Source organism: Salvelinus alpinus, chromosome 12 (assembly GCF_045679555.1).
Source record: "Salvelinus alpinus chromosome 12, SLU_Salpinus.1, whole genome shotgun sequence".
Lineage (NCBI taxonomy): Eukaryota > Metazoa > Chordata > Actinopteri > Salmoniformes > Salmonidae > Salvelinus > Salvelinus alpinus.
In genome coordinates this window covers 26122142-26148898 of record NC_092097.1, presented here as the reverse complement: position 1 = coordinate 26148898, position 26757 = coordinate 26122142, and the positions used below count along the sequence as shown (strand labels likewise).

Genomic DNA, 26757 nt, shown 5'->3' with positions numbered 1-26757 from the left:
GGCAGATACAATCGAGAGGGGCACAGCCTACCTAGCGGAACTGGAGACCCTGGACAATGGGAAACCTTATGCCGTGTCCTACAGCGGGGACGTGCCAATGGTGGTCAAGTGCCTCAGGCTTTCAGCTCGACTGCCCCCAGCTTCTGGAATGCCCTCCTGGAGGCACCACTGACTCTGGGCTCCTTTAAAACGGGCAATAAAACCTTTCTCTTTAGGAAGGCTTTCTGTTGATAGCTATGCTCCTTGGTGACCTAGTCCCTTGTAGTGTCAGCTGTGTTCTTTGCGTCAGTTGCCTTCTAAAGCCCTGTTTGGTTTTTATTTTATGCACTTTGAGATTATTGTGTATAATGAAAAGCACTTTACAAATGTAATACATTATAAAAAGCACATGACAGCCCGCTTGGAGTTTGCCAAAAGGCACCTAAAGGACTCTCAGACTATGAGAAACAAGATTCTCTACTCCGATGAAACCAAGATTGAACTCTTTGGCCTGAAGGCCAAGCATCACCTGTGGGGATGTTTTTCAGCTGCAGGGGCTGGGAGACTAGTCAGGATCGATGGAAATATGAATGGAGCAAAGTACACAGAGATCCTTAATGAAAACCTGGTTCACCTTCTAACAGGATAACTACCCTAAGCACACAGCCAAGACAACACAGGAGTGGCTTCGGGACAAGCCTGTGAATGTCATTGTGTGGCCCAGCCAGAGCCCGGACTTGAACCTGATTGAACATCTATGGAGAGACCTGAAAATAGCTGTGCGGCAACGCTCCCCATCCAACCTGACAGAGCTTGAGAGGATCTGCAGAGAAGAATGGGAGAAACCCCCCAAAATACTGGTGTGCCAAGCTTGTAGTGTCACATCAAAGAAGACTTGAGGCTGTAATTGCTGCCAAAGGAGCTTAAACAAAGTACAGAGTAAAGGGTCTCAATAATTCAAAGTCAGTGATTGTAAATAGAGGAGAAAAAAACTGTACATTTATTCAGAGCTATTGCATATAGTTTTGTTTTGTTACCATCACTTCCAATGCAACTTCAGACCAAACTCTTTACAGACTCATCCTTTGTAGACTGTGTTAGCCAATATAGTCTCCTGATCATTACGGTTCTATTTCGATTATATATATTATTCAATAGTGTCTCATTGACTCTGCTAGTTTTCCAAGAGAGAGACTTTATTGACAAATTGATGGATTACGAATGCCGTCTGAAAGGTGGGATTTCAGTAATATACTACCTGCCTCGTCACCGGAACAACATAATGAATAAAGAAAGAGACCCAGCATAGTCTTTGATGCCCCACATGCTATAACCAGTATCAGAATACGCATGTCTTTATTTGTTATTGGCCTAGCAGCGGTGTGGAAATTGTGACTCGTTTCAGGAAACTAGGAGTGAGAGCCAGGAGAGCCATTTGAGAGCCATTTGAACATAAACCTGTTTTCAATCAAAATATGTTTTTTGGCAGAAATGCCTTCTGGAACATGTGAACTTTCATGTCCCTTAAATATAATATAATTTCATGAAATCACAAGTCCAATACAGCAAATGAAAGATAAACATCTTGTGAATCCAGCCAACATTTCCGATTTTTTTAATGTTTTACAGCGAAAACACAATATATATTTATGTTAGCTCACCACAATAGCCAAACACACAACGCCATTTTTTCACCGCAAAGATAGCTTTCACAAAACCCACAAATAGAGATAAAATGAATCACTAACCTTTGAACAACTTCATCAGATGACAGTCTTATGACATCATGTTATACAATACATTTATGTTTTGTTCGAAAATTTGCATATTTATAGCTACAAATCTGGGTTTTACAACGCAGCCATCGTCATAAATAGCACCAAAATGTCCGGAGAAATTTTGGAGAGTCACGTAATCTAACAGAAAAACTCATCATAAACTTTGCTGAAAAATACATGTTGGACAAATAATTAAAGATACACTGGTTCTTAATGCAACCGCTGTGTTAGATTTAAAAAAATAACTTTAGTGAAAAGCACAGCATACAATAATCTGAGACAGCGCTCAGCCATTCTCCGCCATGTTGGAGTCCACATATTCAACAAAAATACGAAATAACATCATAAATATTCTCTTACCTTTGATGAACTTTCATCAAAATGCAGTGCCAGGAGTCCTAGTTCCACAATAAATCGTTGTTTTGTTTTAGAATGTACATTTCTTCTGTCGAATTAGGCGAGGCCTGTCACAGAGACCCATTTCAGAATTTTCACTTCCTGTTTGGAACTTTGCTTGCCAAATGAGTTCTGTTTTACTCACAGATATAATTCAAACAGTTTTAGAAACTTCAGAGTGTTTTCCATCCAATAGTAATAATAATATGCATATCATATGATCTAGAACAGAGTATGAGGTCGTGTAATTTGGGCACTATTTTTTCCCAAAGTGGAAATGGCGCCCCCTATTAAGAAGAAGTTAATAACAAACTTGTATACCATCTGTTGTTCTGCCCCTGAACAAGGCAGTTAACCCACTGCTACTAGGCCGTCATTGAAAATAGGAATTTGTTCTTAACTGACTTGCCTAGTTCAATAAAGGTAAAATAAAAACATAAACAATATATGTAAATACAAAAATATTATTAAATATGGATCAGTGGGACGCTAGCATCCCATATCGACAACTTCCGGTGAAATTGCAGAACGCCAAATTCAAATTAAATAAATATACTATAAATACTATACTAAAAATATTTAACTTTCATGAAATCACAAGTGCAATACATCAAAATAAGCTTAACTTGTTGTTAATCCAGCCGCCGTGTCAGATTTTAAAAAGGCTTTACGGCGAAAGCAAACCATGTGATTATCTGAGGACAGCGCTCAGCACACAAAACATTACAAACAGTTAGCAGCCAAGTAGATTAGTCACAAAAGTCAGAAATAGCAATAAATTGAATCACTTACCTTTGATGATCTTCGTATGGTTGCACTCACAAGACTCCCAGTTACACAATAAATGTTTGTTTTGTTTGATAAAGTCCCTCTTTATATCCAAAAACCTAAATTTTGTTGGCGCGTTTTGTTCTGTAATCCAATGGCTCAAATGCGGTCACAACGGGCAGACGAAAATTCCAAATAGTATCCGTAAAGTTCGTAGAAACATGTGAAACGATGTTTATAATCAATCCTCAGGTTGTTTATAGCCTAAATAATCGATAATATTTCAACCGGACAATAGCGTCGTCAATATAAAAGAAAAACAAAAAAGGCACACTCTCGTCTAGTCTTGAAATCTTTGGTTGTTCAGTTAATGGCCTCACAAATGAATCCTTAAAGAGATGGGTGGGGCTAACGCTCAACAGGGTGTGAATGATGCTGAATGGGTGTAGACAAAGAGCTCTCCAGTGGGGGGGGTCAATGTAAATAGCCAATTGAGAAATTGTTATGCAGTCTTATGGCTTGGGGGTAGAAGCTGTTAAGGAGCGCTTTGAACCTAGACTTGGTGCTCCAGTACACTTGACGTGCGATAGCAGAGAGAACGGTCTATGACTTAGACAATTTTTGGGGCCTTCCTCTGACAGGTCCTGGATGACAGGAAGCTTGGCCCCAGTGATGTATTGGGCCATACGCACTACCCTCTGTAGCGCCTTATGGTCAGATGCCGAGAAGTTGCAATACCAGGCGGTGATATAACTATTTGTTCAGCACCTTTGAAATGTATAGCGACAGAATTTAGAACATGGACCGTTCTTACGGTATTCTCCCTGTACACCAAGTCAGGATAAATAAAGGGGGCATAAAAGCAGACAATGAAACCTCTTACAATATTCCATTAGTCTAAATCAGGCTATAGGCTACGTGTGCCCCTATCTCGCCTGCTCCCGTTCTTCCCCCCTGGCGCTCGAGGACGCCGGGCTCCCCCAGCATTACGCACTCCTGCCACCATCATTATTTCCTTCCCTATATCAGTCTGTCCACCAGCTCTGTTCCCAGCTTCTGCATTAAGGTTCATATGTTGTTTTGTTACCCCCGTGCTGACGCTGTTCCTGTCTTGTTCCTTGTCTGTTCCTCATTAAATGTTTGACTCCCTGTACCTGCTTCTCGACTCCAGCGTCGGTCCTTATAGCACCACCAAGTCAGAAGTTATGTTACATCATTTACATAATTTATGCAGCAGCATACAATACATTTTTGGACCTTGTTGTACTGTGCTCACTTGAAAAGGAAGGTGACGCTTTCAAGACAACTGGGAACTCATAAAAAAACAAGTTTGAATCATGGCATCAGGGATCTTCAGGTTAGAGCTCTAAAAAGAAGTCAGAGTTCCTGACTTGGAATGCCAAGTTGGATGACCGTTAAAAACGTATTTTCCTAGTCGTAGCTCATTTTTTGTGTCTTGAACTCTGAGTTTCCCAGGTCCGAGTTTCCAGTTGTTTTGAAAGCGGCAGAAGTCATGCTGGATTGACAGCATGGCCAATATATTCAACCTTTTCTGGCCCATGGTGTTGCATGTGAATTTTTATCCTTTTAAGCTTGGAAAAGAGACCCTTAAACCCAGACTTAAACCAATACGTTTTATCTATCATTTCTCTTCATATGACAAGGATTGAAAAGGATTTGCCAGTAGATTGTCGAATTGATTCATGATAACGACTGCTAAGATTTTGAAAGTATGATCAGTACAATTTTTTTTAAATATATATTTCTAACTTTTATTTAACTAGGCAAGTTAGTTAAGAATTAAGAACAAATTCTTATTTTCACTGACAGCCTAGGAACAGTGGGTTAACTGCCTTGTTCAGGGGCAGAACAACAGATTTTTTCCTTGTCAGCGCAGGGATTTGATTTTGCAAACTTTCGGTTACTAGTCCAACACTCTAACCACTAGGCTACCTGCCGCCCAATCAAAGCTACAGAATCAAAGCTCCAGAATATTTAACGTCATTTGACGTCATTATATCTGTGGCCAATGACCTTCAGCCATCTTGGATGAGCACTTCTAATGTAATCTACCTGTAGATTTTGTGGTAATGTAGTGTCCCCACGAGTGACAGAACACTGAGACAATCATGCGCAAATAGAGAACATTACCAACCCCTATAAAATCAAATCAAATCAAAATCAAATGTTATTTGTCACATACACATGGTTAGCAGATGTTAATGCGAGTGTAGCGAAATGCTTGTGCTTCTAGTTCCGACAATGCAGTAATAACCAACAAGTAATCTAACCTAACAATTCCACAACTACTACCTTATACACACAAGTGTAATGGGATAAATAATATGTACATAAAGATATATGAATGAGTGATGGTACAGAACGGCATAGGCAAGATGCAGTAGATGATATAGTGTACAGTCTATACATATGAGATGAGTAATGTAGGGTATGTAAACATAAAGTGGCATAGTTTAAAGTGGCTAGTGATACATTTTTACATAATTTCCATCAATTCCCATTATTAAAGTGACTGGAGTTGAGTCAGTATGTTGGCAGCGGCCACTAAATGTTAGTGGTGGCTGTTTAACAGTCTGATGGCCTTGAGATAGAAGCTGTTTTTCAGTCTCTCGGTCCCCGCTTTGATGCACCTGTACTGACCTCGCCTTCTGGATGATAGCGGGTTGAACAGGCAGTGGCTCGGGTGGTTGTTGTCCTTGATGATCTTTATGGCCTTCCTGTGACATCGGGTGGTGTAGGTGTCCTGGAGGGCAGGTAGTTTGCCCCCGGTGATGTGTTGTGCAGACCTCACTACCCTCTGGAGATCCTTACGGTTGTGGGCGGAGCAGTTGCCGTACCAGGCGGTGATACAGCCCGACAGGATGCTCTCGATTGTGCATCTGTAGAAGTTTGTGAGTGCTTTTGGTGACAAGCCGAATTTCTTCAGCCTCCTGAGGTTGAAGAGGCGCTGCTGCGCCGCCTTCACAACGCTGTCTGTGTGGGTGGACCAATTCAGTTTGTCCGTGATGTGTACACCGAGGAACTTAACTTTCCACCTTCTCCACTACTGTCTCGTCGATGTGGATAGGGGGGTGCTCCCTCTGCTGTTTCCTGAAGTCCACAATCATCTCCTTTGTTTTGTTGACGTTGAGTGTGAGGTTATTTTCCTGACACCACACTCCGAGGGCCCTCACCTCCTCCCTGTAGGCCGTCTCGTCGTTGTTGGTAATCAAGCCTACCACTGTAGTGTCGTCCGCAAACTTGATGATTGAGTTGAAGGCGTGCATGGCCACGCAGTTGTGGGTGAACAGGGAGTACAGGAGAGGGCTCAGTGTTGAGGATCAGCGGGGTGGAGATGTTGTTACCTACTCTCACCACCTGGGGGCGGCCCGTCAGGAAGTCCAGGACCCAGTTGCACAGGGCGGGGTCGAGACCCAGGGTCTCGAGCTTGATGACGAGTTTGGAGGGTACTATGGTGTTAAATGCAGAGCTGTAGTCAGCATTTAACATTTAATGTATTCTCACATAGGTATTCCTCTTGTCCAGATGGGTTAGGGCAGTGTGCAGTGTGGTTGCGATTGTGTCGTCTGTGGACCTATTGGGTCGGTAAGCAAATTGGAGTGGGTCTAGGGTGTCAGGTAGGGTGGAGGTGATATGGTCCTTGACTAGTCTTTCAAAGCACTTCATGATGACGGAAGTGAGTGCTACGGGGCGGTAGTCATTTAGCTCAGTTACCTTAGCTTTCTTGGGAACAGGAACAATGGTGGCCCTCTTGAAGCATGTGGGAACAGCACACTGGGATAAGGATTGATTGAATATGTCCTTAAACACACCAGCCAGCTGGTCTGCGCATGCTCTGAGGACGCGGCTGGGAATGCCGTCTGGGCCTGCAGCCTTGCGAGTGTTAACACGTTTAAATGTTTTACTCACCTCGGCTGCAGTGAAGGAGAGCCCGCAGGTTTTGGTAGCGGGCCGTGTCAGTGGCACTGTATTGTCCTCAAAGCGAGCAAAAAAGTGATTTAGTCTGTCTGGGAGCAAGACATCCTGGTCCGCGACGGGGCTGGTTTTCCTTTTGTAATCCGTGATTGACTGTAGACCCTGCCACATACCTCTTGTGTATGCTCTGTATTTTCTGCTGGCTGCCCCACCACCACAGAAAGCACTGAGCTAGAATGAAACACCTGCATTTTGGAGCTGCTTTAGTCAACAAAGCAAAAAAGAGACCATGTTCACCCATCTGCCCTGAATGACGGGTCGCCACTGTGGACATCGGTATCTCTCACTCACAAGTCTGAAGTTCATTACACATTTAGTTTCCTAGACTATCCACTGGTTAACTTCCTTGTAAGGCTTTCAACAATATAATCTGAGTCCACAGCCGCATAGCCGTGATAGTCCGGCAGCTGATTATTACATATTTATTCATCTAGATTCATTGGCTGTTTGAGTCGTGGACGTACTGTATGTCACAATAGACGTTTCGGCACTCCCATTTTGTGGCTCTGAACTCTGTAGAACGTTGAAACCATAACTTTGCCAGATATCCATCACATTATACATTGCATCTCTGTCTCATTTAAATGATGTATCTCTCATTAGCTCTTCCCTGCAGTAGAGGAGTATACTGTAGTAATCCTACTCAGTGCCTTATTCGGCGTATGCCCCATTCTCTTATGTGGGGCTTTTCATATCCTGCAGTTTACCAGGCTGGAGGGGAAGCTAGCTGAGGGAAAGCTATTAGTGTGCTTCAATAGGGACCAGAGATCGAGTGAGAGAGAAAGAGAGACTAGGGACACCAGTTCACATTCTGGTTTATTGTCAGAGACAAGGGAAGAAATTCAAATTCAAAAAGTTCATTTTGTATTGCAGCAATGTGTTTTCTTTTTTTCTCATGTTGGAGTCAACCTTGTCAAGGCAGGCACACCTCAAAGACTGACATGACAGACATTTTCATCTGATGTCGAGGCAAAGTTTCACATGTCCCATTATATCCCATCCCGTCCTGTCTGGACCACATTTAAATTCGAACCGTGGTACACCTAGACATTAGTAAATCATGAAATTATGTCGATGGGAGATATGCAAGAAAATTGGGATCTCAAGTTAGGAATTGGCCAGAGACTGATTTCAAAGGAAGAGAGAGATGCAGAGATGCAGAAGAGATACATGCATGGAGATTCTACACTCATGTAGTAGTGGAATCCATCTTCCATTTATTCTCTCCTCTCTCCTCCCCTCCAAAAACCTTTACTTGTCCTACGTCATCCTTTTTCTGTCTATCTCTCTATTTTTCTCTCATTCCTCTGTCTCTCTATTTTTCTCTCTCAGGGCAAAGGAGGGGTTTGATTCAGCATCTCACTCTTTGTGCCTGATTTAACAGAAACCCAGTTAACTGTCAGCAGATGTCAAAACATTAACACACACACCCTACAGACTTTGATGGACATACTTATTACAGTGCCTGACTGCTCAGAAACCCATGCAGCACACAGCATTTAGTCCATCAGTGTGCACTGAAACACACTGTACCTGACGTGCACCTTTAGGCCATTTGTAGATGATCTCTTCATTAGCATTCCCACATGTAAACGTTTGACAATATGTTTGCTACCAGGCAAATACCATACAAAACAATATTGTTGAATTCAAACATTCACCTGTCAAAATAGCTGATCAAATTAAAATTAGCTGTCAAATAACACTGTAACAAGTCGATAAAATACCAACACATTTCCTCTGGCATTGTCTATGTGGGCAATTGCAAGAGTCTGGTGACCGCTAACTTTCTAAGCGCAGTGTCTTCCACTCGCCTAGCGTAGTACTGACTACTGAATGGCTCCCTGACTCACCTATTGCTGTTCTTTGGACCCTATGATCACTCGGCTACACAGCTGATGCCCCCTGTACTGTTTCAATAACACGGTACCTAATTTTGTTTATCTGTCGGCCCCAGCCTCGAACTCAGGTCCTGTATGTACCTAACTGACCCGCTCTGCCCATTCATCGACATTTACCCGTTGTTGTCTCAGCTCTCCCGATCAACACCTGTGACTGCTTTATGCCTCTCTCTAATGTCAATATGCCTTGTCTCCTGCCGTCTCAGCTAGTCCTTATTGTTTTATTTCACTGTAGAGCCCTCAGTCCCGCTCACCTTGCCTTAGATAGCTATTTTGTCCCACCCCCCACACATGCGGAGACCTCACCTGGCTTAACTGGTCTCACCAGAGACAAAACCTCTCTCATCGTCACTCAACGCCTAGGTTTACCTCCATTGTACTCACATCCTACCATACCCTTGTCTGAACATTATGCCCTGAATCTATTCTACCATTCCCAGAAATCTGCTCCCTTCATTCTCTGTTCCCAACGCACTAGACGACCAGTTCTAATAGCCTTTTATTTATTTTTTTTTTTTTTTACCCCCTTTTCTCCCCAATTTTCGTGGTATCCAATCGCTAGTAATTACTATCTTGTCTCATCGCTACAACTCCCGTACGGGCTCGGGAGAGACGAAGGTCGAAAGTCATGCGTCCTCCGAAGCACAACCCAACCAAGCCGCACTGCTTCTTAACACAGCGCGCCTCCAACCCGGAAGCCAGCCGCACTAATGTGTCGGAGGAAACACCGTGCACCCGCCCCCCTTGGTTAGCGCGCACTGCGCCCGGCCCGCCACAGGAGTCGCTGGAGCGCGATGAGACAAGGATATCCCTACCGGCCAAACCCTCCCTAACCCGGACAACGCTAGGCCAATTGTGCGTCGCCCCACGGACCCCCCGGTCGCGGCCGGCTGCGACAGAGCCTGGGCGCGAACCCAGAGACTCTGGTGGCACAGCTAGCGCTGCGATGCAGTGCCCTAGACCACTGCGCCACCCGGGAGGCCCCAGTTCTAATAGCCTTTAGCCGAACCCTTATCGTACTCCTCCTCTCTTCCTCTGGTGATGTAGAGCTTAACCTAGACCCTGTAGACACCAGTACCACACCTATTCCCCAGGCGCTATCATTTGTTGACTTCTGTAGCCATAAAAGACTTGGTTTCATGCATGTTAACATCAAAAGCCTCCTCCCTAAGTTTGTTTTATTCACTGCTTTAGCACACTCCGCCAACCCTGATGTCCTAGCCGTGTCTGAATCCTGGCTTAGGAAGGCCACCAAAAATTCTGAAATTTCCATCCACAAGATAGTCTGCAGAGTTCTGTCATGCTATTCAGGTCTGTGCCCAAACCGTTTGAGCTTCTACTTCTAAAATTCCACCTTTCCAAAAATAAGTCTCTCACTGTTGCCGTTTGCTATAGACCCCCCTCAGCCCCCAGTTGTGCCCTGGACTCCATATGCGAATTGATTGCCCCCCATTCATCTTCAGAGTTCGTACTGTTGGGTGACCTAAACTTAACACCCCGGTCGTGCTACAATCTAAGCTAGATGCCCTCAATCTCACACAAATTATCAAGGAACTCACCAGGTACAACCCCAAATCCGTAAACACGGGCACCCTCATAGATATAATCCTGACCAACCTGCCCTCTAAATACACCTCTGCTGTCTTCAACCAGGATCTCAGCGATCAATGCCTCATTGCCTGCGTCCGTAATGGGTCCGCAGTCAAACGACCACCCCTCATCACTGTCAAACACTCCCTAAAACACTTCAGCAAGCAGGCCTTTCTTATCGACCTGGCCTGGATATCTTGGAAGGATATTGACCACATCCCGTCAGTAGAGGATGCCTGGTCATTCTTTAAAATGCTTAAATAAGCATGCCCCGTTCAAAAAATGTAGAACTAAGAACAGATATAGCTGTTGGTTCACTCCAGACTTGACTGCCCTTGACCAGCACAGAAACATCCTGTGGCGTACTGCATTAGCGTTGAATAGCCCCCACGATATGCAACATTTCAGGGAAGTTAGGAACCAATATACACACTCAGTTAAGAAAGCAAAGGCTAGCTTTTTCAAAAAGAAATATGCATCCTGCAGCACTAATTCCAAAGGTTTTGGGACACTGTAACATCTATGGAGAATAAGAGCGAGCACATCCTCCCATCTGCCCACTGCACTGGGGCTAGGAAACAATGTTACCACCGATAAATCCATGATTATTGAGAATTTCAATAAGCTTTTTCTCGACGGCTGGCCTTGCTTTCCACCTGGCTACCCCTACCCGGCAAACAACTCTGCACCCCCCACAGCAACTTGCCCAACCCCCCCCCCCCCCCCCCGCTTCTCCTTCACCCAAATCCAGACAGCTGATGTTCTGAAAGAGCTGCAAAATCTGGATCCCTACAAATCAGCTGGGCTAGACAATCTGGAACCTCTCTTCTAAAATGATCCTCCGCAATTGTTGCAACCCCTATTACTAGCCTGTTCAACCTCTCTTTCGTATCGTCTGAGATCCCTAAAGATTGGAAAGCTGCCGCGGTCAGCCCCCTCTTCAAAGGGGGAGACACTCTAGACCCAAACTGTTATAGACCTATATCCATCCTGCCCTGCCTTTCGAAAGTCTTCAAAAGCCAAGTTAACAATCAGATCACCGACCATTTCGAATCCCACCGTACCTTCTCCGCTATGCAATCTGGTTTCCGAGCTGGTCATGGGTGCACCTCAGCCACGCTCAAGGTCCTAAACAATATCATAACCGCCATCGATAAAAGACAGTACTGTGCAGCCGTCTACATCGACCTGGCCAAGGCTTTCGACTCTGTCAATCACCGCATTCTTATCGGCAGACTCGACAGCCATGGTTTCTGAAATGACTGCCTCGCCTGGTTCACCAACTACTTCTCAGATAGAGTTCAGGGTGTCAAATTGGAGGGCCTGTTGTCCGGACCTCTGGCAGTCTCTATGGGGGTGCCACAGGGTTCAATTCTCGGGCCGACTCTTTTCTCTGTATATATCAATGAAGTCGCTCCTGCTGCTGGTGATTCCCTGATTCCACCTCTATGTAGATGACACCATTCTGTATTCTTCTGGCCCTTCTTTGGACACTGTGTTAACAAACCTCCAGACGAGGTTCAATGCCATACAACACTCCTTCCGTGGCCTCCAACTGCTCTTAAATGCTAGTAAAACGAAATACATGCTTTTCAACCGATCACTGCCCGCAGCCGCCCGTCCGACTAGCATCACTACTCTGGACAGTTCTGACTTACAATATGTGGACAAATACAAATATGTAGGTGTCTGGTTAGACTGTAAACTCTCCTTCCAGACTCATATTAAGCATCTCCAATCCAAAATTAAATCTAGAATCGGCTTCCTATTTCACAACAAAGCCTCATTCACCCAAGCTGCTAAACATACCCTCGTAAAACTGACTATCATACCGATCCTTGACTTCGGCGATGTCATTTACAAAATAGCCTCCAACACTCTACTCAGCAAATTAGATGTAGTCTATCACAGTGCCATCCGTTTTGTCACCAAAGCCCCATAAACTACCCACCACTGCGACCTGTATTCTCTCGTTGGCTGGCCCTCACTACATATTCGTTGCCAAACCCACTGGCTCCAGGTCATCTATAAGTCTTTGCTAGGTAAGGACCCGCCGTATCTCTGCTCACTGGTCACCATAGCAACACCCACCCATAGCACGCGCTCCAGCAGGTATATTTCACTGGTCATCCCCAAAGCCAACTCCTCCTTTGGCCGCCTTTCCTTACAGTTCTCTGCTGCCAATGACTGGAACGAATTGCAAAAATCACTGAAGCTGGAGACTTATATCCCATCACTAACTTTAAGCATCAGCTCTCAGAGCAGCCTACGATCACTGCACATGTACACAGCCCATCTGTAAATAGCCCACCCAACTACCTCATTCCCCAAATTGTTATTTATTTTTGCTCTTTTGCACCCCAGTATCTCTACTTACACATCATCAACTGCACATTTATCACTCCAGTGTTAATGCTAAATTGTAATTATTTCGCCACTATGGCCTATTTATTGCCTTACCTCCATAATGTTACTACATTTGCACACACTGTATATAGATTTTTCTATTGTGTTTTTGACTGTACGTTTGTTTATCCCATGTGTAACTCTGTGTTGTTGTTTTTGTCGCACTGCTTTGCTTTGTTCTCAACTGGCCTACCTGGTTAAATAAAGGTGAAATATATATATTTTTAAATATAACATAAAAAACCATGGGACCAATCTAATCGAACATGGGTACAATACAGCCAAGTCTCAGCCTGGGATCATGGACATATCTGACTTTGGATACCGAATTTACAAAAAACGCTGTGTGAATAAGTTGTTCTGTATGTTCTGCGAATTCATTGCCATATATCACTGTGTGTGTGTGTGTGTGTGAGAGAGAGAGACGCAATGGATATTCTTTCAGTTTTCTTCAGATAACGGTGTCCTTGGGAGTCTGAGTGTTTGTCTGTTAGTGTGTGTGGGTTTGGGATTAGTGTGTGTGTTGTGCTCCTCATCAGAAAAAGGTATACGCTTGACTGAGTGTTAACCGCCTTCCCTGAGAGCTTTAAACTACATTTTATTCGTCTTACTTTCATTTGTAAGATCATCTGCTTTCCAGTGTACTTGTAATATTTGTAATTGCCCTTCAGCTAAAGTGAAAAACATTTTTCCAAGCAATTCTCAGTTGAAACCTTCAGGACATCCAACAGAAGTGTTTAAAAAGGAATCTGCTATCAGTGGGACATATCTTTAGATTTATTGCATTTTTTGTTTAAATACCCACTTTTTGATCTTGTCTCATTGCTGCAACTCCCCAATTGGAGCGGGAGGATAAGGTCGAGTCATGCGTCCTCCGAAACATGATCCGCCAAACTGCACTTATTAACACCCGCCCGCTAACCCGGAAGCCAACCGCATCAATGTGTCGGAGAAAACACCATTCAACTGACGACTGAAGTCAACCTGACCTGCCGCAAGGAGTTGCTAGAGCAGGATGAGCCAAGTAATGCACCCCCACGGCCAAACCCTCCCCTAACCCGGATGACACTGGGCCAGTTGTGCGCGGCCCTATGGGACTCCCAATCAAGGCCGGTTGTGATACTGCCCAGGATCGAACCTGGGTCTGTAGTGACACCTCTAGCACTGCGATGCAGTGGGAGGCCTTAATTGCTTTTTTTAAATTATCAATGTACAATTTTCCAAATAAGGATTTGGTGACATTTTAAGATTTTAATCCGTAAATATTTTACGGAATGAATGTTAAGAATATTAATCTGTTGGATAATAGCAAAACCATGTTTTATGGTTTTCTCTTTGTATGTACAGTATGTATGTCACGTTCTGACCTTAGTTCCTTTTTTTATGTCTTTATTTTAGTTTGGTCAGGGCGTGAGTTGGGGTGGGCATTCTATGTTTTGTAGTCTAGGTTTTGTATTTCTGTGTTTGGCCTGGTATGGTTCTCAATCAGAGGCAGCTGTCGATCGTTGTCTCTGATTGAGAATCATACTTAGGTAGCCTGTTTTCCCACTATGGGTTGTGGGTAGTTGTTTTCTGTGTTTTTCCATACAGAACTGTTTCAGTCTCGTTCATTCTCTTTTTGTTTTGTCATTCAGTGTTCAGTTGCATTTCATTAAAATGGACACTTACCACGCTGCACATTGGTCCGATCTTTCATACTCGTCATCAGACGAGGACGAGTACCGTTACAATGTACGCATTAATGATTCTGTAACGGATTTCCTCTTCGTCTGAGGAGGAGTAGCAAGGATCGGACCAATGTGCAGCGTGGTACTTTTCTGGTGGGTGGTTCTGTAACGGATTTCCTCTTTGTCTGAGGAGGAGTAGCAAGGATCGGACCAATGTGCAGCGTGGGAAGTGTCCATAATGAGATATTAAATAACTCAACAGAACACTGAACAAAATAACAAAAGTACAAACAAACAACCGAAACAGTCCCGTATGGTACTAACACAGGAAACAACCACCCACAACCAAAATGGGGAAAACAGGCTACCTATTCAATATGTGGTTTATGAAACAAATATATAAGTAAATCCATTGACAATATTGTATACAAAATTAAGATTGGCATAATTATCTATATAATATTTCACACAATTACAATTGACAGTATAAGGGTTTGGAGTTAAACAGAATTACAGTGAGATGCATAAAATAACAAATAAACATTATCCTGGCAGAATAATTATTTACATTCTATTCAGCATTTTACAATTAGTTAATACAATGTTATCAGAATTAAATGAACAATGTATTACATAACAGGGGAAAAAAATGATTAATAAATTATATTTTCATATATATAATACATTCTATATAATATATCTGAATATTTTATCTCAAAGAACAAGTTAAATATTTCCAATTGACAGTTTTATTTGTTTTTAAGATATGTTGAATTGAACATTAATTAAGAACTGGAAAGTAATTGAACACAGTTATATGACTATGAATAATAATATTAATGTAGATCGGAAACAGTAATCATGGGACTGATTCAGATCTGTACTTATTCAGAAAGACTTATTTATTGGAGTGTTTAAATTAAGTTAGAACAAATGCAGAACACATGAACTGAGTGTTATTTGAACGTTGATCAACAGAATAAAATATATTAAACATAACGTTTGACAGAAACGTTATAAAACACACATTTTCCCTGGCAATTAGGAGTTCCTTGTAGCCTGGTACAAACTACTGTATTATAAGGAGGCGGCGAACAGTGCGCGCACAAGATCTCTGTTTAGCCAATTTGTCTACGTTTCGCCAAACATCAAATTTCTGTTGCTCCAAATTACACATTTTGTGGTGTTTTGGAACTACTCCTGCTGCAGCTGCACCGCTGCTATCGCCGGTTAACTGGTTGAACTGATTAAATGTAGGCATTCAATCTGAATGGTTAAGTTAATAAGAGTTACGGTTTGTGATAGGGTTAAAACAAAAGCATGTCCATGGTTAAGTTTAGGCATTTATTCCAAATCAGGGGTGGATTGGCCATCTGGGAATTCTGGCAAATGCCAGATGGGCTGGACACATTTTTTTGTTGGGTAGGTTGATCCAATGTGCCCGAGAGAAAAATGTGTTCTGAGAAAAATGCGTTCTGATCATATAACATTTCAAAATGTACCTTTGTCCCTGCCGAAGAGAGTAGGGTCTTACTGTAAGTATAATTATTATTTCTCAACATTTAATATTCATCTCAACTATTTCACAACAAAGCTATTTGATATGGCTTCGAGCACATGAAATGCACACAGGCTATTGTAAGGCCTATAGCTCTCATGGGTAGTACCAACCGCAAAGTTTTTTTTTAACATTACATTTATCTTGATGGACGCACGCACACACACAAACACACACACACACAGTAAATAACTAACGTCCTGAGAACATGTTTTCAATAAGACTTCTAATAGCATTGCTAGCTTAAGTTAACTGTTTTGAACTCCAAGCACATGGAAATTCAGTTGCTTTGGCATTAATCATGCAAACACATTTTTTTGTTGTGGCAGTGAGATTCAAACTCATGTTCTTCTGTTTTTTATCCATGGAATTAGTCCACTGCACCATTTTACTTATACAAAGTTGTTAATTTGAGACTATTCAAACAGATCCCATTTCAAAGGAAATAAGCACTTCTACTAAGCTAACATATTGAATTGTTTAAAGAAGGTCAAACCATGGATAATTTAGCTATTTGATTTTGAATTGTAGGACCCCTGTAGGTATCAAAAACAATTGTTTGATAAAATATTCCATTTGACTACTACAGCCCATAGAAAAGCATTGAATAACACAATCATAAATAGCAAAACAGACAGTCTAAAAAACTATCGTAAGGAGTAAGGTTTTAAAGTCTTTTATCTAAGAGATGTAAGAAAGCTCAATAAATATTTTTAGACATATATCCAACCCTTTTATTTAGCTGGCACAAAATGACTTCCATACTTCCATAATTTTTTGGGGCCAGTACTGGGTTACCGTCAGACGAGTGCACTTGTGGGAGTTGTAGAGCGAAATGGAGAACACCATCAAGTTCGTGAGTCTCCTCTTTCCAGAGAGTCATTAGGGGTTAAAATCCATCCAAAAAAACATTCTGATGCTACAGACATTTACGTGAGAAGACCAATTTTCAGGATGTCTCCTGCTATGACAAACAGCGTGTCAGGATTTGGCCAGGATTGTTCCGGTTTTGGTCACTAGATGCCCCCATTGGGCTTTTTTGACCCTTTTGTTTTCCCTTATTTCCAGTTATTATTTGCACCTGTGCCTCGTTTCCCTTGTATGTATTTAAACCCGTAGTTTTCCTCAGTTCTTTGCTCTGTGTTTGAATGTTAGCACCCAGCCATGCTGTTAACTTTTGTTACTCCAGTTGGATTCTCTTGAGGTACTCGTTTATTTAGATTTTTCTTTTGAGGTTTTTTCCCTGCTGTACTTACCACTTTTGTGGATTTACCTTGTGACTTGGAGGATATACCTTTTTTCTCTTGGAATTACTTTTGACGTTGTGGATTTATATTTTTGCCTGAAGTACTTTCCTTTTTACTTTATTAAAACACCGTCTCAAGTACTGCTGTGTCTGCCTCATCTTCTGGGTTCTGCCGACTATTAGTGGCTCAGTTTGCTAAGTGACTGTTTCTCTAACCGGAGACCCGAGTTCGTAACCGGGTCCTGACACAGCGCTGTAGCTCTGCCACTTTCCACTGCAGATGCGGAAGGCTGACAGGCGGATGCGGTGGATTGAGATGCAGCCCATACAAAAAACATATATCTCTAGCTTAAACAGACGGATTTAATTAGATGAATCGACTCTTACTAAAGAACTCTGAATGACTTTATAAGATTACTCATGATTTGGGTCCTACCAAATCCAGTGCTGGTGCCACCAATAGTAAAAGTTAGTGACACCAGAGGAATATGTTAGTGTGGAGCTCTGTTATAGTAGTTAACACTTAGGACTCTATTTTTAGCTGCCGTTAAGGTGGCGTTAGTGTCAAGCGCACGTTAGTTTGCAATTTCGTCATGTAAAAACTAGCGCACTGGCATTTTCCAGCCCTAACACCAGCTTTGGTTATTTACCTTTCTAACATCAGCAGGCTTGCGCTCAGAGGGAGGGGTTGAAATATTTGAGATGTGTCTCAAATATTGAGACGCATCTCATGATCCAAATTGTTAATTGTGTGCTTTTGGTGTCTGTATACTTCGTATTTAGAAACATGAAACAGTAATGTTTTTCCCCATTTCGTTTTAATTGTTTATAAACCAAGCATAGCCTCCCCCTCTCAATGAAGGCTGTTTTCTTTTTGTTCTGCCCAATGTGATCAAGTTGGCTAGTCAAGTATAATATGGCCTACATTATTTTAGGCATGCTTTGGATGTGTGTAAAAAAAAAACTCCATGATGTAGGCTACATGTGTTCATGCCCATCATGAAACAAGAGATTTGAACCTCGGTGTATACCGGTGAACCTCATATTTAGAAGTTATTTTCTTGTATAAATTGTTTGTTTTCTGTTTCATATTTTTAAAACCCAAGCCCTCCATAGGCTACCCTTACTTACCCTAGGCCTACTATAATGAAGGCTGCTACAACAGCAATGTGTCATATCTTTTTTTTATCCTGGCGATTTTGTGATATGATTACATTTTACATGTATTTATTGTTGTTGAAACAACAAACATATTGCTTGTTTTTCATTAAATTTGATTAAAACAAAACTTATTAGAAGGATTCACTGTTCTGGTTTTGTAGTGGGCAGTAATTTGTTATATGTGTATATTATAAGTACATCACATGCGACTCGTGATAAGACTAAGCAATTAGACTATTCAAATATTTAACTGACTCCATAAAGATTATTTAGCAATATGCAAGGACATCATAGTTGAGTTCCAGTAATAGTCCATTGGGTGGAGAGAGAGAGAATGAAAAGAAGAGTATCTCACCACAGCAGTTCAGGAACAAATAAAAGAAAGAACAAGGAACCGTAAACCCTTTTATAAGCATCTGAGTTGTTTGGATTCAAAACCTGAATTGCTGACCAATAGTATTACTGTAAAGTTAATCTCCAATCAGAAGTCAGACCTACATGATGTAACCTCTGCTTCTCAGAAGTGTGACAATGGGTGTTGGCAAGACTAACACAGAGATTGTTCTTATCTGATTCTACATCAGAGAGAAGTGTTCAAAACCGGACGGCTAGCACTGTAGTCACTGTAGACAATCAGCAGTTCATGGTCCTAGCAGCATCACTTCAGGTGTGTCTTTTTGGCGCCTTAGCATTGTCTTCTTCTTTAGACATGCAAATGTTCTTAGGTAACACCTTTCTGCAAGCAACTCTCCATTTTTCTTTGTAAAAGCAAAACACATAACTGAAGGTATATCACAGATTAATCAACATTTCAACGAATATACAATTGTCTATTTATCTGATTGGATTGGTCAATAGCAACTTCAAATGTATTTTTTTCTAATCAGTCAAATATACATAAAATATGATCAAAGATCACTATCTCAAAGACAGTATATTTGAGACAAAACTCTCAAACTCTCCTCCCTTTGAGAGAAAATGGATAACCAGAATTTTTAAACAATCAAGAACAATTCTTGAAGTCAAATCAAAACAACTTTCAAGCATAAATCTAACAAAGTTTTAGGCCTATTCTATGTGTGAGAATTACAATATAGGTTCAGAATGGTTTCACAACCAATTTGTGACCGGCTCAAATCGGTCTTATGTAGCAAATTTGAAATTGTGTTTTTGTACATTGGATAATAGCAGAGACGCAGAGCTACAAAATGGTATAACATACACTGCATTTGAGGAACAATGGGAAAGTAATTCTGCTTTGAAAGTTGATAAACTTGTAACCTCACCTTTGAGAAAATGGGTTTGAATGTTTTGGTACCGACTGGAGAGCACTTTTGTCTGCACCCATTCAGCATTGTTCACACCCTCTTAGGCTTTAGTTAGCTAACAGTACACTTTAACTTGAAATTAAAAGACTTCATGTCAAAATTAGAAACGTGTAATATCTGAAAATGTAGCTAGCTAGACTATCTTACCTGTGGTCTGAAATCGGAGTAGATAGCTAGAGCGAATTTACAAGCTAGTACATCCATCAACAGTTTTTGCAGTGACATTCTATTGAAATAGAAACTTTCATAATGGAGTCTTTTGTTAAGACATGTAGCTAGCTAGCTAACTAACTAAACAATGAACCATAATTCCAACTCATGACGTTACTACCCTGCATGAATCTGCAGGTAGCTAACTAACCAGGTTCAATGTTAGCTAGCTAACATTAGGCTATAACTAGCCAAGCAAATAGCTCTGCGATACGAATAATAAGATCATACACGTAACGTTAGCTAGCGAGCCAGTCAGCTAACGTTAGCTAGCTAACAGTACACTTTAACTTGAAATGAAACCACTTTCTGTCAAAATTAGAAACGTGTAATATCTGAATGTAGCTAGCTAGACAATCTTAAACCGTATACATCATGGATGGACGTGTCTTCTGTCGGATGCCATGGTTGCCCTTAGTTTGCTATCATACTCGAATTACACTGATTTCAAAACTCGGTCCTCCAGAAAGTGGAGAGCAACACTTATGCAGTTTTACTACGTGATACATTTGTTTTTAAACTGTGTTAGACAGGATTACCTAGACATACTGACCAGCTCAAATAGACAGAAGCGTGCTATATGGCAGACCAATCCAAACTCATCTCTCGGCATGTCCAGCCTACTCATTATCTCAGCCAATAATGGCTGGTGGGAAGGTTGCTGACGTTTTCTGTGGCTAAACCAACTAGGCTCGTAATTTAACAATTGTATTGGTATTTACAGATGGCATACACATTTGTTATTAAGGCACATGAAAGTTCACATGTTTGAGAAGGCATTTCTTCCAACAACAAAAATGTTTTTATATTCAAACGGCTCTCCTGTGAAGTAGTGACCCGCGAGATACGTCTAGCTTCCTGAAACGGGTCACATTTGAACATGAAATATATTAGAATCTCAGTTTAAAGCAGCCAACATTAGCACATCAATGGTCAAAGTTCTAAGGCCATTTTGTGACAAACAAAGCAATGACTTTAAATAGCACACGCACATCTATACATTCAGATGGACTTAGCCATATGCACCATGAATAGGAAAACAAACAATTCTTTGTGTTTTAACAGGAGCCATTACATTTGATCTAACACTCTGTATACATCAAAGAAAGCACATTCATGTAAGTAACCTATATAACCATCATAAATTAATATAGAAATGATTGAGTTGCAAAGGAAGAAAATATTAATGCATAATAGTCAAATAATCATCATCCTGTTTAGAGAAAGCTCTAAATCTAGCCTATGCTGCAAGTAGAATCGAGACGGTCTGTCTCAACCTATATCCCAACATTTCTGCATCGTATGACCACTTATGTGACAAGAGTAACAAAACCTAACTGAATATTTGGGTGTATTCTGTGAGCCTGCAGGCTGTCTAAAATGTGCAGGAGGATTTCTTCGGCCTAGGTTCCAACAACGCCTGACCATTCCCTTTTACAGAAATCACAACAATGCTTTGGGATTAGCTATTTTGGAAGCTTGACCCGTTTGCATACCACAGAGCAGCATGGACTCACACACCACACCAGTAGGTTGGACTGACTGTGCGTCCATCCCGCTATTTAGAGCCTATTTGTGCTCTGTTCAAACAAATCTCTCTGCGCGTCATGTAGAAATGACCTAGTCAAATCATGTTATTTTTCGAATGCTTGAAGTTCTGACTGCAACTGCTCTATTTTGCACTCTGATGTCCTCTGGGACTTCACATTTGTATCAAGGATGTTCAATGCTAGTTTGCTGTGTCGCAATTCATTTTCCCAAATAAAAACACAACAAGCTCTAGAATTCACATCTTCGTATATGTTTTCTTATGCATGCTAACATATTGTTAGTAATAAGAATTTCATCCCTAGACGAATCAAATGTAAGACCATTCTTTTTTTTTCTCCATCAAATCAATAATATGAGATGTTTGCAATAACTCAAAAATGTCTATTTTTTGCATATTCTCTATCATGTATGGGTCATTACACTATCAGGGAATCTAATGGAATAAACTCCAAATGAGCTGTAAAATACACTACCGGTCAAAAGTTTTAGAACACCTACTCATTCAAGGGTTTTTCTATATTTTTACCATTTTCTACATTGTAGAATAATAGTGAAGACATCAAAACTATGAAGTAACACATATGGAATCATGTAGTAACCAAAAAAGTGTTAAACAAATCAAAATATATTTTATATTTGAGATTCTTCAAATAGCCACCCTTTGCTTTGATGACAACTTTGCACACTCTTAGAGTAGGAGTGTCCAAACTTTTGACTGGTACTGTATGTATTTCAACAATGAAGCCATGGAATTACTTAGAACAATGTGGGCTGAAAACAGATTCAAGTTAACATATTTAGCAAAGATACATTTTTTTTATTTTGTTTCTGTAAGCTGTTCAACAAACTATAACGGACTAACATTGGAATTGGAGTCCAAGGCAATAAATATAAGACTGTAAATGCACAACTTGAAGAAACCATATATTTAGCCATGGAACACGTTCTGATTGGCCAGTGAGGGGCCAAGCCTTGACACACCCACAACTTGTTTATTCATCAAAACCAAACCCTTTGTGCCAAAGGCAGCAACTGTGCCGATAGTTGTGACCTGTTTCAAGAAGCATGTCGCAATTCACCGGAGAGGCAGTTTAATTAATATGTAAATTTTTATCAAAATGCATTCTTGGCAGAAATGCCTTCTGGAACATGTGAACTTTCAGTTGCCAGACTTGTATGTCGTCTGTAAATATGAATACAATTGTTAAATTATGAGCCTAGTTGGTTTAGCCACGGAAAAATGCAGGAACCTTCCAGCTAGCCATGATTGGCTGAGATAATGAGTGGGCTGGACATGCAAAGAAATGAGTTCGTATTGGTCTGCCATGTAGAATGCTTCTTTCGATAACATGAGCTGCTCAGTATGTGTGGACAATTCTTTCTATCGCAGCTTATTTTGAAAGATATCATGCTACTGCTCTCAACATTGCTGCCCTTAAGATAATAGCGCTATTGACAAAGATCCGTGGGAAAAAGTTGTGATGGACTACTTGCTGGAGGACACGGAAGAAGTTAGAGTTGGGATTATGGTTCATTGTTTAGCTAGCTAGCTACATGTCTAAACAAAAGACTCTATGCAAGTAACCATATCACTGTACCGTTTACACCTTCTGTATCCTATGCATGTGACAAATAAACTGTAATTTTTTTATATAATGTGTGTTTACCAGAAACAGTAATGTGAAGAACAACATGACCTGCAGCAAAGTCAGATTAGGATATAGGGAAAGAACTTGTTAAAGTGTATTTTTCCTGCTACTTTCTACTACTACTTTTGGTATTTTTACTGCTACTTTCTACTACTACCAAATCTTTGGTTGTTTACTACACTGTGAATCCTGAAAGAGATGGGTGGGACTAAGGCTTAAGAGGGTGTGAATGATGCTGAATGGGTGTAGACAAAGAAGAGCTCTCCAGTAGGTGTACCAAAACATTCATGGGCCATTTTCTCAAATGTGGGGTTACAAGTTTGTCATAGTTTGCTACAAAAGTGGAGCCACAATTATAGTGGTGAGTTGTATCTCCAGTGGTGTCCATGTCCCGCCAGTCACTGGTACAGCAATAGTTGAGGAACACTATACTGTACTGCCTCTGTTATGTGTCAGCACTACTGCCTGTGAATGAATAGGGTGTGTAAGGTCATGGTGTAGGCTATGTGTGGGTATGAGTTGTGTATGGCTGGTGCCCACCGGTAGGGTGATGAGAGAGTGAGTTGGCTGGAAACACGCAGTGAGGTGGGCTGGTGTGGATACAGCACCAGGGCCAAATTCTTGTCCCAGTTAAGGTTTGTGATAGGGTTAAAAAAATCTTGCTCCTATCACTGGGATTGAACACTTGACCCTTGGAGTTTACACCAAGGCTGACTCTGCTCTGTCACCCCAGTCCACAACAACCTTGCAAAACCCAAGCCTACTTGATGGTAATAGCACTCACTGTTGCCCCTAGTGGCCAGTTTTGAAGGCATATCCCGATGTCCTGGGTACCTGGACCAATGTTGGAGTTCGAAGTGGATCTTGAGTGACCTGGCTGGTGCGTGAGCAAGCATGCATTTGCACTGTAGCAGCCACTAGCGTGAGTGAGTCAGGGGGTTGCGTGATCAGCAGTGGTGAGACTTCAGACTAGATCACACACGCTGCATCACCAACTGAAAGCAGGAACTTGAAACTAGTGGGAACAATTATTTGTAGTAGTCTAAACTGTATGGTCTCATTTTAGTGGAGTAACGTACAACTACAGATGTAGGATCTTAATTTGAGCCAGTTTGCTACCGCAGGTAAATATGAATTATTATGTGGATTAGAATTATTGGCCATTTTTTATGAGGGTTGAAATATTTTTCGTAAGGGAAAATCAAGTCTGAAATCTAAAAGTGGAAATTACAGTACAAATACGGTACAAGTTTCAAATGTCCTGCAGGAAAGTTCTCCCGCAACAGGGTGACCAAATTAAGATCCTACATCTGTATACACATTTGTCTCTTATGTTTTTGTAATCATTGCTAGCTTCTAGAGAGGGATATGAATGGAAAGAGTGAGGAGGAAAGAGATGGCCCTGAAACATTCCTCTTCATCCGTTGTCTCACCCTCGTTACAGCCTATCACTGAACTCCTCTCTCCGTTCTTCACTGTGCTAAACTGAGGATAAACTGCCATCCTCCCTTTTCCCCATCATCCCTCTGTCCTGTGTGCTTACTTCTCTCTTTTCTGGGATAAATAATGAGATCTCTCCCCTTCCCTTTCCTCTCTCTTTCCATCACTCTTTCGTGGGTGTGACAGTCACGCCAAGGCTGACTCTGCTCTGAGTCTCAGGACCCATGACAAGGACAGAGACCCATCATGTCACACACACACGGACGAACGCACGCACGCACACACGCACACACACCCAGATATACACACACACTGGGTCAAACTGGCACGTTCACACCCATGCACACAAACACCCCAGAGGATGAGTGACACGAGCTTAACAAGTGAAAACAAATGGATGCTGTCACGAGATCGTAGGACGGAGGACAGGAAGAAGGACATAAACAAACCCTAATATTTCTCACAGGGTTATGGATGGTATTGTTTTGCCTAGCATCTGTTGTTGTCTAGGTGCCCCTCAGAAACACAGTGATTCATCTCTCAGTTGTATCATGAACACAAGACTGTCTGAAAAATAACACCAAGAAAGATCCCACTCACAGGATTTGACCATCAGCATGGTCTATTCTACAGAGGACTCAGAGGGAAACACTACTGTGAATTTGAGGCATGATTATTGTCACTGCATGTTGTCCCTGTGTCATTTTGTCACTGAACACATCAATCAACTTCTCTGTAATCTTCTAACCCTGGCCTAGTGCCCAGCGTAACTGGTTTTTCAGGCTTTTTCCAAGATAACACTTTGTTAAGGAAATACTGTATTTAGATGGCATGCGACAGAGACACACATATCCAATCTCTCTCATGCAGATACACACTCATATACTAGCTCATGCATATCCAAGCAACTTGAAAATCTCAGCATGTGCGCAAACACCCACATAGGCTCACATCAGCACACACACAGAGAGCATCCCCGTAAGGTCTTGCCTATGACTCACATCACCTTGCCAGGATAAACATTCTAACAGATAGGAAGTTCAGATGGGGTTCGATGGCATGGGTGTGTGTTTGTATGTATGTATGTATATATGTGCATCGTAATTCAGCTAAGCTCCACACATGATGAAATTATGAAATGAATCCTGGCTGAAGGCATGAGACACAAATAATTCACACCTGTCCTTGCGAATATAAGTGTGAGTGCCAGTGTGTATTCCCCTGCTGTCAGTTTCATACCTTCACACACATACATGCGCACACAGACACACACACAGATTCACACTCCTGCCTTACCTTCATTGTTGTCGTTGTTGTTGTTTCCGGCGGTGCCCAGAGTCTGTAGTGATATAGTCCATAGAAACAGTGCTATGAGCCCTGGGTCTGAAGACATGGTGCTTACACACACACACACAAACACACACACACACACTCACGCACTACCGATCTCCCTCTCTCTTCCTCTCTCTCACTCCCTCGCTCTTACTCTCCCTCAGACTCTTGCTGCCTCTCTCTGTGTCCCAGTGTTGAAGCGGAGCCCGAGCCAGCGCTGAGGGTGCGTCTGTGAGTGAGTGAGAGAGAGTGGGTCTGAGGGGCTGGGATAGAGTTAGAGACTGCCTCTGTGCCTCTCAGCCTCTCTATCTGCTCTCACACATACATACACACTCAGGGGAGGGACCAGACTGTCACTCCAACTCTCAGTAACCAATTAGAGGGCAGGATTCTGACGGTCCACTAACCAAATACTCTCACGATACCTCACCTTTACCTATCCTACCTTAGAGACTCTTTCTCTCAATCTCTAACGTGTTCACTATCTCTGACGCTCCCACTCTCTTTCTTTTCTCTCACTCTTGCATGCACTTTCGACTGTTCTCTGCCTCTCTCGCTCTTTCACTCTCTACATCTCGATCTCTCCTCTTTTACTCTCCCTCCCAACTCTGTCGCCTCCCTCTCTGCCTTGCTTGCTCTTACTCCTCTTTCCCTCACTCACTCACACACTCTCTCAACTCTTTCACCTCTCCCCCTCTTTCTTTTTTGTACTCTTCTACAAATTCTTTAAGAAACACTTGCAACTAATTATCATCATATTTTCTGTCCTTTTTACATACAAATGTCCTAGTCTTGTGTCTG

General features: G+C 41.8%; 1 protein-coding gene across 2 annotated transcripts in view; it reads right to left on the bottom strand.

The window, feature by feature from the left end:
• Positions 1 to 26499, bottom strand: part of LOC139535761 (ephrin type-A receptor 8-like) — a 164798-nt gene extending 138299 nt beyond the window's left edge. For both annotated transcript variants that reach the window (XM_071335532.1, XM_071335533.1), the window contains exon 1: positions 25921 to 26499. In XM_071335532.1, the coding sequence (XP_071191633.1) occupies positions 25921 to 26017 (97 nt within the window). In that variant the 5' untranslated portion in view covers positions 26018 to 26499. The remainder of the gene's footprint in view (positions 1 to 25920) is intronic.
• Between the last annotated feature and the right edge of the window lie 258 nt (positions 26500 to 26757).